This window comes from Pyrgilauda ruficollis, unplaced genomic scaffold (genome assembly GCF_017590135.1).
Source record: "Pyrgilauda ruficollis isolate IOZ18807 unplaced genomic scaffold, ASM1759013v1 scaffold56, whole genome shotgun sequence".
In the NCBI taxonomy this organism is placed as follows: domain Eukaryota; kingdom Metazoa; phylum Chordata; class Aves; order Passeriformes; family Passeridae; genus Pyrgilauda; species Pyrgilauda ruficollis.
Window position 1 is genome coordinate 844,652 of NW_024527266.1, and position 13,854 is coordinate 858,505.

The 13,854-nt window shown below is 43.2% G+C and overlaps 1 protein-coding gene across 1 annotated transcript; it reads left to right on the top strand.

The window, feature by feature from the left end:
- The first annotated feature begins 2,114 nt into the window (after window positions 1-2,114).
- On the top strand, window positions 2,115-2,681 carry ASCL4 (achaete-scute family bHLH transcription factor 4). Its single transcript, XM_041481696.1, has one exon. The coding sequence runs from the start codon at window positions 2,115-2,117 to the stop codon at window positions 2,679-2,681; it is 567 nt and encodes a 188-aa protein (XP_041337630.1).
- The last annotated feature ends 11,173 nt before the right edge of the window (window positions 2,682-13,854 follow it).

Genomic DNA, 13,854 nt, shown 5'->3' on the forward strand with positions numbered 1-13,854 from the left:
GGTCATGGAGAGCTGTGAAATGATATGGGAGCTGAGTCCCCCAAGAGGCATGCTTCCATTTCCTTACAGGAATACTGCCAGAGAGCAGTGTTTTAAATCTAACGATAACACCGATCAAATGGCCTTTGCCTGCTTCAGGTGTTTGCTTAGAGGTCAACATCCTCTTTGTTTTAAGAAAACTAGAAGTCCTGGCCTAGCATAGTGCTACAGTGAAGGAGCTATTTTCCTTTAAGCATTCATTTCTGAAAACATTTCTGGACAACGGAGTTTAGGGTGCAAGTAATATTGAAAAGTCCATCCTGATCAACTGTTTCCAAAAATTTTTTAAAAGGCAGAAGGACTCTCACTTATTTGATCTGAAATGAGCTGTACATACCATGGGGCATTCCCCAGTAATTTTTGCTCAGGCTTTTGAGCCATTTTGGTGCTGATTCTACCCCTGACATAAACCAGAGTCCAGGACTGTTCTCACTCATGTCTGTCTGGAATGGCCTGCCTGTATGTTCATTGTTCTTTGAAGATTACCACTGTTTTTTTCAAGCTGCAGAATAGCCCAGCGGAGACACAAAGGCTGACTCGAAAATGCATGCTACTCACATCATTGCTGCTAGTTTCTAACTCAGCAGAGGCATAGATGTGTTTCTCAGATTGGAGAATGTTGTTTCAGTTACTGACACTTCTGAGGCAGTTTCGCATGAAACACTGAACAGGGCGGAAACTTTCACTTTGAGCAAAAAACCAATTTTAATAGAGCCTACATACCGGTACCTTTTCATGTCTGTCCCTTCCTACAGCTCTCCCAGAGCAAACATGCAATTCCCCAAAGTGATGATGGCCAAAAAAGGAGATTCAGTTAACTGTGAAAATGTGTTTTCAACAAAAAACCTGTAACAACGATTCTCTTCAACAGCAACATGGGAAAAATCAGACTGTCAAGTTGCTGCAGAGGAAAATCCTAACAGAGCAGGGTATCTCAGAGGAAAGGCACAGAAAAGGACATTAGGACTTTTTACAGCCAAAAGTTCTTGTATTTTGTTCATCTCTTTGCTTTGGCAAGCTGCAGACAAACTGGAGAACACAGCACAGACCCGGCAGGGTCAAGAGGGACTTCCAGCTCTCCCATTAAAGCAGTGTGTAGGGTCCATCAGGTAAGCCAATATCTGTGTAACTACACATGGGGCTATCAGGGCATCACCTTTGTGTTTGTTTACCTGAGGCAAGTTCTCATAGGGATGACCAGAACATTCCTACAATGAGCAGAAACACACCACACCTTGAAAACCGTTTGAAAATGTCAAAACACTTATGTTCAATTTGTGAAACTCACACTTCTTGGAAAAACCTCTCTTAGGGCGAAGAAGGCAGTTTTCCTTTTGTGCTTGCACGTAGTACATTCTTGATCTGACAAGACTTGCAACCACAAGAGAGCACTCTTTCCTTTGAAGATGTCTCAGCTTCCCCAGAAAGCTAAAGATATGCCATATAAGTTTTGCAAACTGCTTGTGAGCTGGTTCAGTTAGACCAGAGCAGCCGAAACAACAAAGCTTGCAGTTGTCTTTTGGATTTCATTGTGAAAAGCCTTTGGGTAGTTTTTAGATGACAGAAGATCCTTGGTTCCTGAAAGTGAGGAGTTCTGCCAAAACTTTGAAGATCCCTGTAAACTTTGCAAATTACCCATCTTTTGGAGACAATTATATCAAACGGTATCATGGATTACAATACATGAGAAGTGTTTAGAGCCTGGAAGATTATTTATGTTTGGCATTAACTCTTATGGTCATAATTTCAAGTGGAGAGAAAAGGAATACACAGGAACCCTCTTATTATCTTTTGAAATATGAAGATCACAGGAAAAGAATGGTTTAAACTGGGGAGTGATGGTCCTCAAAACCTGTCTGTGCATTAACTGGCATCCTACACCTATAAAAACAGCAAGGCTTTCCAGGCACAGTATGGACCTCATGAGCTGTCAGCTTTGCTTTGAGATCTGAGTTTTTATACACCACAGGAGGAAACTGCAGCCTGTGGGGCAGGGTGCCTATACAAATGTTGGATTGATACACTGGGAGCCAAATTCAGGAACTAACACCCCACTGGTGAGGAAAAAAGGAAGCATGGACAGCACTAAAGACGATGATAAACTACCGAAGAGGATTACATTTCCAGGAGCTGTGTCCCTGGCTAACAGCCACATGCACCCCCACGGGGTACCCCTGAGAGAGCCCTTTGGTGTTCCCTTCCACCTGGACCCATCTTACTGGGAGCAAGCCTATAGTGGGCACACAGGTGGCATCCCCTACATCCCATTCCCTGGCTACATGAGCATCTATGACTATTCCTTCGAGCCTGCCTTCATTCGGAAGAGGAACGAGAGGGAGAGGCAGCGGGTGCGCTGCGTCAACGAGGGCTACACGCGCCTCAGGCAGCACCTGCCCAAGGAATTCGCCGACAAGCGCCTCAGCAAAGTGGAGACCCTGAGAGCTGCAATAAGCTACATCAAACACCTGCAGAGCTTGCTGGACTGCCATCCCTTAGGCTCTTCCAGTAAGGAAACGCTGTCTGCCAAGGAGAGCCCAGGAGCTCCCAGTCCAGCTTCCCTGCGAGAGTGCAACAGCGATGGAGAGTCCAAAACTTCTTCAGCGTCATCGCCCTATAGTGAGTTTGAGGAGACGGGCAGCTAGGTCTCATCTCTGGACACAGAAAGCTTCAAGATTGGCTGAAAACCAATTTCAAACCCTGGAGAATTTTCTACAGGTGAAAATTAATATTGGGGAAAGGAAAAACAGATAGGGAAGGCAAGAAAAAAAGGTATTTTCAATCTGTCAAAGGACTTTAAATGTTTGCTGTATAAAACTTAAACATGATTTGTAAACAAACAGATTTCTCCCAGGTTGCTTCAGCTGTGTTACTAAGCTTCCTTTGGACTGTTAAACTGGAGCAGCATTTGCATTCTACTTTTCATTCAGCTTTTATTATGTGCTATTTTCTTTTGCCTTTCACTTGAGACAGTAAAACCAGATAAATCCATTTTGGGGAATTCCCCATCCCTTTCTCCTGCTTTGTCCAGTGAGTTTTACTGTCTGTTTTTCCAGACTGCTAACCTGAGATGCACTGTACTGCAAACATTTGGACTAGGGGAGGTAAGATTTAGATAAATATCTTTCCCTAAATATTTCAGAAAACTCACATAAATATTTCTATTTATGAAACAACAATTTTTTAAATAAAAACAAGGTTATATTTTGAAATTAATTTATTTTAAAGCATCTTCTACAGTGAAAGAAACAGCTCATACTGGACACTGGCTATTTGGTGATTAGGATAAGGATAATTTTCAGGAAAATAAAGCTGGACACTCATTCCAGTCAATGCTAGGAAGAGGGATACAGACTTCTGTAAAACTGCACCTTCAAAAACTAAGCTTCACTCAAGATACTGAAAAAATGAAAGCCTTTTCCCTACTTTTCTGAAATCTGAGTTCATGGACAAAATAGTCTTGATTGTGTCTTTGGCAGGTCAGAAATTATATGCTTAGAAATAGAACCCGTAATGCTTAGACACTGGTGTGTACAAAAAAGGAAATGTTGAATATATTGGTTTACATCTGCATGAAAATGTAGGTATTTCTCCTTTTGTTTAGAATATTGTATTACTTTTTCAAAGGACACTGCTTTTAAAATTAATACCTCAAAATCTATGGAATGCCTTTAATTTGGATTGCATCTACTTAAAATGAGAATTTCTCTCCAATTTGTTTTCAAATCTGCCTTTCTCCAAGGCTTAAATCCCATTCTGAACAGGGGGTAAACTTTTTACCTGTCCACTTTCAACACACCTTTCAAACTTGTGCTTTTTTGGCCTCGTGTTGATGAAATGGTTTTGTATCTTTTTGTCTTTCCTTCGTGTCATGCTGACTGAACACCTGAAAAAATACTCATGTATAAATAAGAAGAAATACTGATCAAATACCTCCAAATGTGTCCATAAATTTCCTTTAAATAAAAAAAATGTAAATTATCCTGGCTGTGTCTTTTTCACTTTTAATTGATAACAAACAGGACAGCTCTGGTTGCAGGAGTACAGGAGTAATAACTTCTCAGGGAAAAATAGAGAAAATGGAAAGGGATTAAATATGAACTGCCACCTATAAAACGAAATTTTTAATCTAGATTTTAAAATTTAGCTAAGGAGCAGGTTTCTGTTTTGGGCATCTAGTAAAAATTATTTGATATAAAAATACTCTGCTTCTTTCTAGAACACTGTTCTTAACATTTGTACACTTTAAGCTCCTGTGTCCATGGCAGTCAGAGGTGTTCTTTACTCTTTACACGGGAGGCAGCTCCATTTTCTAATGATTATTTTGTTTCTCTGAGGGCTGTTACTTTTTCAGAGGCTGTTTGCCAGACTCAAAAATTGAGATTTAGTTACCTGGACAATTCAGATCCAGAGCCAATGCACTCATTTCCAGCTGTGCAGTGTTTGTATTTCTTACCCAAGAAAGAAGAGGACAGCAAGGTAGAGGTCCAAATGTCTGATTGCGTTCCATTGTCCCTTGGCTTTTCTTCTTTCCTTTGTGCTTCTCTGGCAAGAAATTCAACCTGTCTCTCTCTTTGACTCAGTTTTGAGATTTCTGGAAATGTGGTATTACTGCTGGTAATTCTGTGAGTAAGCCTGAACTGCATTTCTCCCTCAAAGCAGAGATTAAATCTTTGTTATCTATAAAAAGCATATGCTCCCTCAGAGTACCAGAGGCAGATTCTGTGAAATATACTTCTTTGGAAAGCACTCTGAAGATGAAAAGCATCTTCAGATATAATGACAATAAATGTTATAATGAAAATAAATAGCCAAATCAAAACAAACCAAACCATTAAAAATAAAAATTGCCAGAGTGGCGACCATTACTTCCTGGGCAGGACACATCAAATAAGGCCATAGATGAATTTTTAGATCAGATTGCTATCACAGTGGTCTGACCCTGACAGATAAATGTCCAGGAGCCTCAGTCCTCTGATTCCCAAACCTCAGCGATGGTGCACTGTGCCACCTTCTCATGAGCAGCTGGCTGGAGAAGGTGACCAGGCTGTGACTCTGCTCCTTTTCATCTCTCAGGTGGAATGTTCCTAAAGAGTTCCCATCTAATGGAGTGGAAATTATCCCATCCTGGGCCTGTGCTTGGCCATCACTGCTTTAGGCTGTCTAGCTACTTTTTTTTAGACTATATATCTTTAACAGCTCTGGAGATGTCCTTAAAATACCTCCCAATCCAACCTCAATGCTGAAGATGCAAAAGACCAGAATGCCACATGTATTTTAATTTACTTTTATAAAAGGAAATTAATTTCTGAATGAAAAGGAAATTCTTTCTGTGAGAAAAATCTGTCACAGATTTAACCCCTCTCTTGAGGAAAGTTGTACATTTTTATTTTTCACAGTTCTTGTTATTACTCAAACCTCTTTCACAATTTTAGCACAAGCAAGTAAAAAAACCAAGATTTCCTAAATATTGGTGCTTTTGTCCGGCATCAGCAAAGGTTTAAAGTGAATGCCACATTTCAAAAGCTTTATTAAGCTGTTTCTGTCTAGACAAAGGGTTTTTTTCAGAGCTCCTAAAGTGTATCATTATCAGACTTTAAAGCAGACAATGATCCAACTTGTCACCATGAAAATTAAAGCTTTAATAAAAATGTTGACCAGAAGAATTCTATCCACGTGGAACAATTACTATTTACAAGAAAGGTGAATGCTGCTATCTGTAGGCAGCCATGCTACAGCTTTATCCAGCCCTTGCACACCAAAAGCAGCCACTTTAATCTTTCTATCAAATCTGGAAAAAGCAGACATCTGAAGTCTTCCCTCTGCTGACATTAAATTACAAATCCATTTGCTTCTTGATATTATCAGCATTTTGAAGATGTGTTATCCCAGCCATGGCATTGCTTTTAATCCTCTAATAGCTACTTAGCTGATTTCTTTGTAAAAGTCCATCCACAATCCTTTCATGTTATATTACCCAGTGTCAATAATGTGGCCAAAGAAAACCAGAAGGCACTATAGAAAAGTCATGTTCAGACAGTAAAGCAATCAGGGCCAATTTATCTCACTGGAATAAATGAGCAGGGAACATAGACACATGCACACACACACACACACACACACACAAAGAGCATCTTTGAAAACATTTGTCTCCAGCATACTTAGGCAGGATGCAAAACAAGATCCAAAACATTTTGAAGAGAGACTCTGAAGAGGTACCAGCAGGAGAGCCCTGCTGAAGTAAGCTGAGGTAAGTGCAATAGCTGAGTAAGCTGTTAGTAAGCCTCTCCAAAATAGTCTAAGCAAATACAACTTCAGCAGGTGCTTCTCACTAGTAACCCCCATTCTCCATCACCTGAAGGTGTGTTTGTAAGTAAAGATCCACTGTGAATTCTCACTCATGTATTTCCAATATGATTCTTACACAATTTCTAAGGTAGAAATTATTTTCCACCTTATTGTGACTATATCCACTAAGAGAGCAGTGGAAAAGTTCTTCAAGTTCCTTTGCAGAGAGAACAAGTTAGAGGAGTGAAGACAACCTTGAAAATTTTGGAGACCACTCAGCTAATTTCTGATACAACTGGAGATAGAGGTGTCAAAGACATGAAATTCCTAAACATTCCATAAGCACTGGCGGCACCAGAGCAGAAAAATGTGCCAATGCAGAGTCCTTAAAGAGGGGAAAGCTAACATGATGGTCAGCCAGCCCATGGGCACCAGACAGCTGTGAGCAGGCACATGTGCTTTGTGTCACCTCTTGCCTGTTCTACTGGAGCTAGTTAGAAAAAAAAAAAGTATTTTGAAGTGATTTTTTGGGGAGGAGAAAGCTACACGAATGGTCTGTGGGAAGCTGAAATGTTGAAAATGTGGGGAAGGTAGTGGGCAGTGAAGCCTTGGAGCTTATATAGCACAAAGCCAAGTCAAGATGCATCTACCGTGCTGCTCACAAAGCAGCTTGCTTGTCCCCATGATTTCGTTTTGATGTGGTGTGGTTCTGGGCAAACATAGCAGATTTTTGTGTTCCAGGGCTATAAGATGTCAGCACCGAATCCTAACCAATCTCTTCCATCTGCACTGAGATCACAAAGAGAACAAGTAGTTACAAATAAAGGGAATTTTCACATCTTTTCATGTAGGCGCTTTACTGCAGCATTTTGCTATGTGAGGCTGCTCTCTTGATGTAGCTTTTTAAATGCAAAAAGCACTGAAGAAGTTCCAGGCTCAGCTGCACACAGCTTATCCCAAGGGATCACTCATGCAGAGGTGATGTGTGCATCCCCACACCCAGAGGCATGAAAGCACACTGGGGCTTCACCAGTGAAACTGATAACAAATTGTAATGTATAAATGAAATAAGCCAGAGGTACAAACGCAGGAGTGTGTGTTGTGGTGTTTTTGCATGGGAAAACGAGTAAGCATGGAAGAGGGGAGGGAAACAAGAAAGTGGTTTTGAGGTGCAGCACACTGATTGATACCATATCAGCTGCATGGCTGAAACAAGGGAAACAGGAACAAATCAGATATGACATCTTTGGGGAGGTTTATTTCTGGGGGAAAAAACCCAAACCACACCCCCAGCTTAATATACTTTCCTGCACCTCAGACACACCACATTTATTTACCTACCATCACTTCTTGTTCACCTTTTCTTGTTCATTATTGCAAAATACCTCCAAGTGTATTTTTTTTATCAAAGTGCTGAGCAGTTGTGAGCAGTCTGTGCTCTGTCTGAGGAGTGAGGGAAGAATACAGTGCTCAGCCCACCTGCTATCAGGAGCCAAGTGATAAACCCAGATTACTTCAGCCCTGGGCTTTGCCTCTGTTTCAACAGCAGCATGGCCCACCTCTTGCCTCTGTGCTGGGAACACTGGTAGATCCTGCCCCACTGGAAAACATCACCAGACTGCCCCTGTAATGCTTTACCAGGAGCTGGTTGCATGGGTTTCTGTTCCCTGTGTGAGTGGAAGCGCCCAGGGCTCCTGTGCTTGTAGATAAACCTGCCCTTGCAAGTTACCCAGCTCTGGTATTGCAGAGCTGGCAGCTGCAGCTATTCTATTCTATTCTATTCTATTCTATTCTATTCTATTCTATTTCTATTTCTATTCCATTCCATTCCATTCCCAGTGAGGGTGGCAGGGACAAATAAATCTCTCTACCAGGCTCTCGTGACAACGATGCTGCTGGCATCCTCCTTGCCACGAGCATTCCACTGCTGACTAATGCAGACCACTGCTGAAGCCAGGCAAAAAGCCATGAAAAGCCCTGCCCTGTTCCACTGTTGGCTCCCTCGGCCCCCCAGCCCCAGCAGTTTGCCCCCAACACACCTGGGTGATGCTGCAGCCCTGGTTCACAGGGGCAATGCCCCATTGCAAGCAGTGGTGCAGATCCTGAGGGCCCTGTTAGGACAGATCAAAGCTGTCAGCAAGACAAGCAGGACAAATGCAAGGAATTTGCCTCGTTTATGTGCAGCATGCTCCATAGCTTTGCATTTGCAGCACCATGAAAGCTTTAAAATTTCCATTTACATTAACAAGCCCATAAAACATAAGGTTATTAAATGGTGTTTATATTATCCTGAGAAGCTCATTCAGTTACCAGCTGGTTCAATTTTTGCTAAAAGTTTCATGAGGGTGCTGAGTTGGAGCTGCATGTGTTGGGGGAGCTTGCTTTGAAAAGAGAGAACAGCAGCAATGTCACCACCACAAAACAGCTGAATTGCTCTGTAGTACGAGTGGTCAGTGCCTTCAGACGTGAATGAAATTAGTTGTCTGTGTGATTGAAAAGCGTGTTGCATTTAAACATTTTTAAATTTACTTTTGACAAAACTCTGAGCATTGGTTAGCTTCTGCAAACTTTGCTGGAATTTCACTGAAGTCACTGTCTTAAGGAGCACTTTTAGAGCCTCAGGATTATTTTTTTCCCAAGAACAAAGTCTGGTGAGGTCTCTGGCCAGACTTTCAATGGCTAAAGCAGGGGGTAAGAAGAGCACCCCTGAGAAAGCCACTGATGAGTTTCCCACATGGTTCTTGATTGCAAGAGATAAAGAGTGTAGCAATGAAGTCTGGCATGCAGGTGTAGGCACAGATATGTGTGGGGCAAACACCACAGAGCACCTACGAGAGCAGGCACCAGGGTCTGGAGAGCAGGGGCCTGGAGCGTGGGCAGGTGTCATCTGGTACAACCTGTGACTCAGGTGTGACAATGGCAGCAGCAACCCCATCCAGGAATCATCAGGATGGTGTGTTTTACTTTATACCTGAAGTTTTACAGATAGGAAAGAATTTATTCTGTCAATCTGTAAATGAGGCTGTTTTCAGTTTGGAAGAATATAATGGGAAATAATGTAAAAAGTATATTTGTATTGAGCCATGCCCACAAAACAGAGGCATTTTTGGGTTTAGTTTTGTCTTCTGCAAGCATTCCCTTCTTTCAGCTATTCCTAACTTTTAATACTGAGAACAAAGTTCACAAGTGTATGCTCAAATATTGACAGTGACTTCACTGCAACAATTAGGAAAGTGACTTGGCAGATCTGAAGGCTTAAGGCTTCCACACCATGAAATGTATGAATGGAAATTCATTAGACTTACTTAAAATTTACTTGGAGAGATTTAAGAAAAGGCAGTTTGTAGGGCAGAGTAAAAAAAGTTCAAAATCTTTGAAGAGCTGTTGAGATTTCTGGAAGATCATGTGCTAATTTTTAATGAGACTCATTGGGGTGGATCTCTTTGGAGAATAGGTTTTATAGTGAAATTTCCAGTGCCTCTTCATTTCAGCCAGGTTTTAGATAAAATATTACAACACAAATGCTCCAAATGAAAAGGTTGTATAAACCAGGCTGCCAGATAAACTAGGAGTATATTCCACCTGGTTCATTATGGACGTAAGACAACACTTACATGGTTAAATTATATCCCTCTTTACTGTTTTTTGGGGTTTTTTTTCTCTTAAATTCAGTGGGACAAACTTACCTCCTCATGAAAGATCTGGCAGCTCCCTCGGTGTCCTGAACCCTGTCCAACTGATAATTAGACTTGTTTGAAATCGGGGAGCTGAGAAGTAGCCTCCAGCCACTCAACAAAGGCTCCTCCAGTGCTCTGAGGAGGCGGTGCCGACACTTCCCTTCTCCTTGTCTGCCAACTGCTGAAACACATTTGCAGAGTCTCCTGAAGCCTCTAAGGCTTTTCCAGAGATCTGGTGGAGGCAGACCTGGTATCTCATGGAGTATCATCACGTGCAAAGACAAAGAAACACCCCTACAGGCATAGTTAATGCAGTCAAACCTTAATGGCTTTTTTTTCCCCCTTCCCCCTCCAGTTACAAATGTATAATTAATCTCAGTTCAAATTTACATGTTTGATCTATTTCCTTTAGGCTTCAGATGTCTTTGAAGGAAGGGGAAGACGCTGTGATTTGATCTGAGGTGCCTGGGATAGGCTCAGTGTTTACATGGACAGACCCCCCTGCCCAGAGCTGGTCAGGCGCGGAGAGCTCCCAGCTTGCAGCCCTGGGGCAGCAGGGCAGTGGCTGAGGTGCTTCCCAAGCTGGGCTGCAGGAGCCCCTTCACCCCAAAAATCCATTTCCCCAGGGCTCCCATGAACAGTGAGGACACTCACAGCCAGGAGGCAGGAACCTCCTGAGGACAAGAGCCAGAGCAGGAGCCACCCTTCCCATGAACAGACCCTCTGAGCCCCTGCTCCCACTTCCAGAAATGGAAGGTGTAGGAGGGATGAAGATGTATCCACTTCAAACAGGGAAATTTCCATTTGAAGTGCTGTCTTGAGTCAAATCCTCCCCAGCAACACTTTGTTCCCCTCACTCACGTGTATCAATTTCTTCTGACAACAGTTTCATGGCTTGGGGATAAAAAAGCCCAGCTCCACTGGTATTATGTTTTACAACCACAGACAGACCACGGAGATTAAAATTCTTTGGCTGAGTCACCAAAGATGGGAGGGGGGGGAGATGTGTCCACCAGGCACTTTGAAAGGTAGGTTGATCACAAACCGAAGTGAATCCAGCCTTTCATCCCTGGTGGTGCCATGGAGGCTGGGTAGGATGGTAGATGCAGGTGGCAAAGGCAGAGCTGAGGGGACACTGTCATGAGAGGCCCTGCATGCTGGGGAAATGGACTCTGGCACTGACTCGGGGCTCTTCACTTCTTATGGCACAACACTAAGGGCTAGTTCCCATGGTAAACACGGGTAGCTGAAGAACAGAGTAATTTCTGGTTGATCCATAAGGGTTTTGTTTGAAACCAAAGGCCTCCCTTAAATGTTTTCTTCCCTGACATGCAGCATTTTCATTTGATCTTTAGATTTTTGAGGTTCTTCAGGTAGGACTATGAAGTGTGATGTAAAGGAAAATGAAACCCCATGTGCTGACATCCATTGCTGAATGTTTCCTGACTGAAAACATCTGTCTATTCTCTCTCAGATTCTGTCCATTAGCACACAAAGATGGCAAAGTGGCACATTCAGCATTTCACATGAGCACAGAGGAATTTAGGCACTCACTAACTGACCTCAAGATGAGGGTCTGTCTCAGTGGCTCTGTGTTCTAGCCAGAAGACTAGGAAAAAGTTATTCTAAATTTTGCCGTGACTACTTGAAACTCAGAATAGCTTACACTCTCTCCTACTTGCAGTTTAGATTGTGAGAGGAATGAACCCATCCCTCCAGCAGCACTGAAGCCTCAGTAGACAGCACACTGAGCATGGGACAGCTGAGGCCATGCTTCACAGGGAGGTACCACTGTGATCAGCAGCACTCCTAGGTGCATAAGGATCTGGTCCCTGAATCACAGACTCATATTTAAATAGGAAAGACCAACAAAAAGTGAGATTAAAGGAAGGGATTTTTATTCCTATTTGCAAAGAGAAGACCAAGACATGGGAAGATGGAGTGACTTGGTACAGGCCGGAAAAGTCCACGATGGACTTGAATGTCTGAGCCTTAAGCTGAATTTATCTTTTCAGGACCAGTCTGTGATGGAGGATTCACTTTCTGCCAGAGAAGCAGAGGGAAAGGAGACAGCTATGGTGCTCTTGGCTGCTATTGATAATCATCAAATTGTTGGAATTTCTGCCTGAGAGACAAGGAAAGGAATATTGGCACAAGCAGGGCTTTGTGTTTCTCTATCAAGATAAAACTTCTGCCTCATCCACTGACCATTAACAGAAGAGCTCATGAGGCCTGGCAGAAGAGCAGCCAGCAGCCTGCACATCTCCTGACTTCCTAATGAAAAGTGGAGAAAATCTCTTTAGCAACAGCTACAGTATAAATAACCTTTGAGGGAAAGAATAACTTACAATGATACCTTTTCAGTCCTCATCCAAGAAGTGGTAAAATATTTGTTAGGGAAACAGTGGAGGAACTCAACAGCCTACCTATGGTTTTAAAGGTTGATAACTTGTCTGTGAATGACACAAATTTAGAGCACCACAATAACAAGAGTCAGTCAAAAATAAAACAACCAGGTTTTTGGTTTGTTTAAGATTAAGAGCACAAACAGGTTACAATTCTTAAGAGCTGAGAGCTGGGTAACCAGGTGGTTTCTTGGAATAGGCTCCAATACAAGGCTGTCTCAAACACCTCCGCATGTGAGGGCAGCCTAGCCCCTGCATGTCTTTTGCTAAGCTAGTAAATGTTAAATTAAGTGCTGGCAGATTATTCCATTTCTCTTTCCTGGTCATAATCTCTGCAATTAAGACTAGTGATTATTTTGGTTTCTGAATTTATATATACAACATGACCCAAAGCAGTCTCCTGGGGTTTGGGAACAAGCGTGCACCAAGATGGAGATGCACTGAGCACTGTGAAAGCCAGCAGCAGCTCCTCAGGCAGGGGATGGTTGGCTGCCTGAGGAGACCAAGCTGCACCTCTGCCATGGGAGACCAGAGGAATTTCTGTGCCCTCTGCTCTCCCACCTCACACATCGCTCAGCATGATCCTCACCCTCCTGCTACATACTGCAAAAACCCCACCAGAAACCACATAATTATTGGTGTTTGTGAGTGCCAGGAAATTATCCTCTTTTTCCTCCCATGGTGCAGAGGACAAAGCACCTGTACCCAGTATCTCCCTGTCTGGGGACTGCAGAGCTCCTGCTTTTCCACTGTACACCTCCCGCTGCCAACTTTCCAGACAGAAAAACAAATCCAAAACAAATTTGTGGTGATCAAAACCATTTGGGCGAGGACATGGCTCAAGAGAGCAAAGCAAATGCCAGGTACAGGCAGGGCCTGCTGCTTCACTGGAGCTCTCCTGCAAGCAGGGAGCGTGCTGGCACACGCTGCAGGAGGGATATCGCTGTCTGATGGCTTTGAAGACTGGGGCGGTGGAGGGAGAAGAGGCCAGTTAAGTGTGTTTATGTTTGAGAGGAACAAAGGAGAGCGGAGGAGAGCGGGGGTGCCTGTGCCAGAGATGTGTCAGTGATCACTTGTTCCTCCTGGGCCAGACCAGCCTGGGACCACCAGCGTAGGAGGAAGCAGAGCTGCACTTAAAACAGGCAGAGCAAAGTCAGAGCAGAGGGAAGAGAAATCCCTGAAGACTTAGGATGGTGACAAATGTGACACCAGGTGATAAACATCAGACACCAGGCTTCCAATCCGTGAGGTGTGCAGTATGGTGCAAATATACCACAGCAGCTTACCTGGCTGGGGTCAGGTTTCCCTTGGGAGAGGCTGAATTAGGGAAGTTAGGCACCTGGGGAACACAGAGTGTGACCAAGTCAAGGGAGGCCATCAGCTGCACCTCAGCTTTGCCATCTGTTGTGACAAATGAAACACTGCTGTGAGGAAATGCCTTCCTGGGG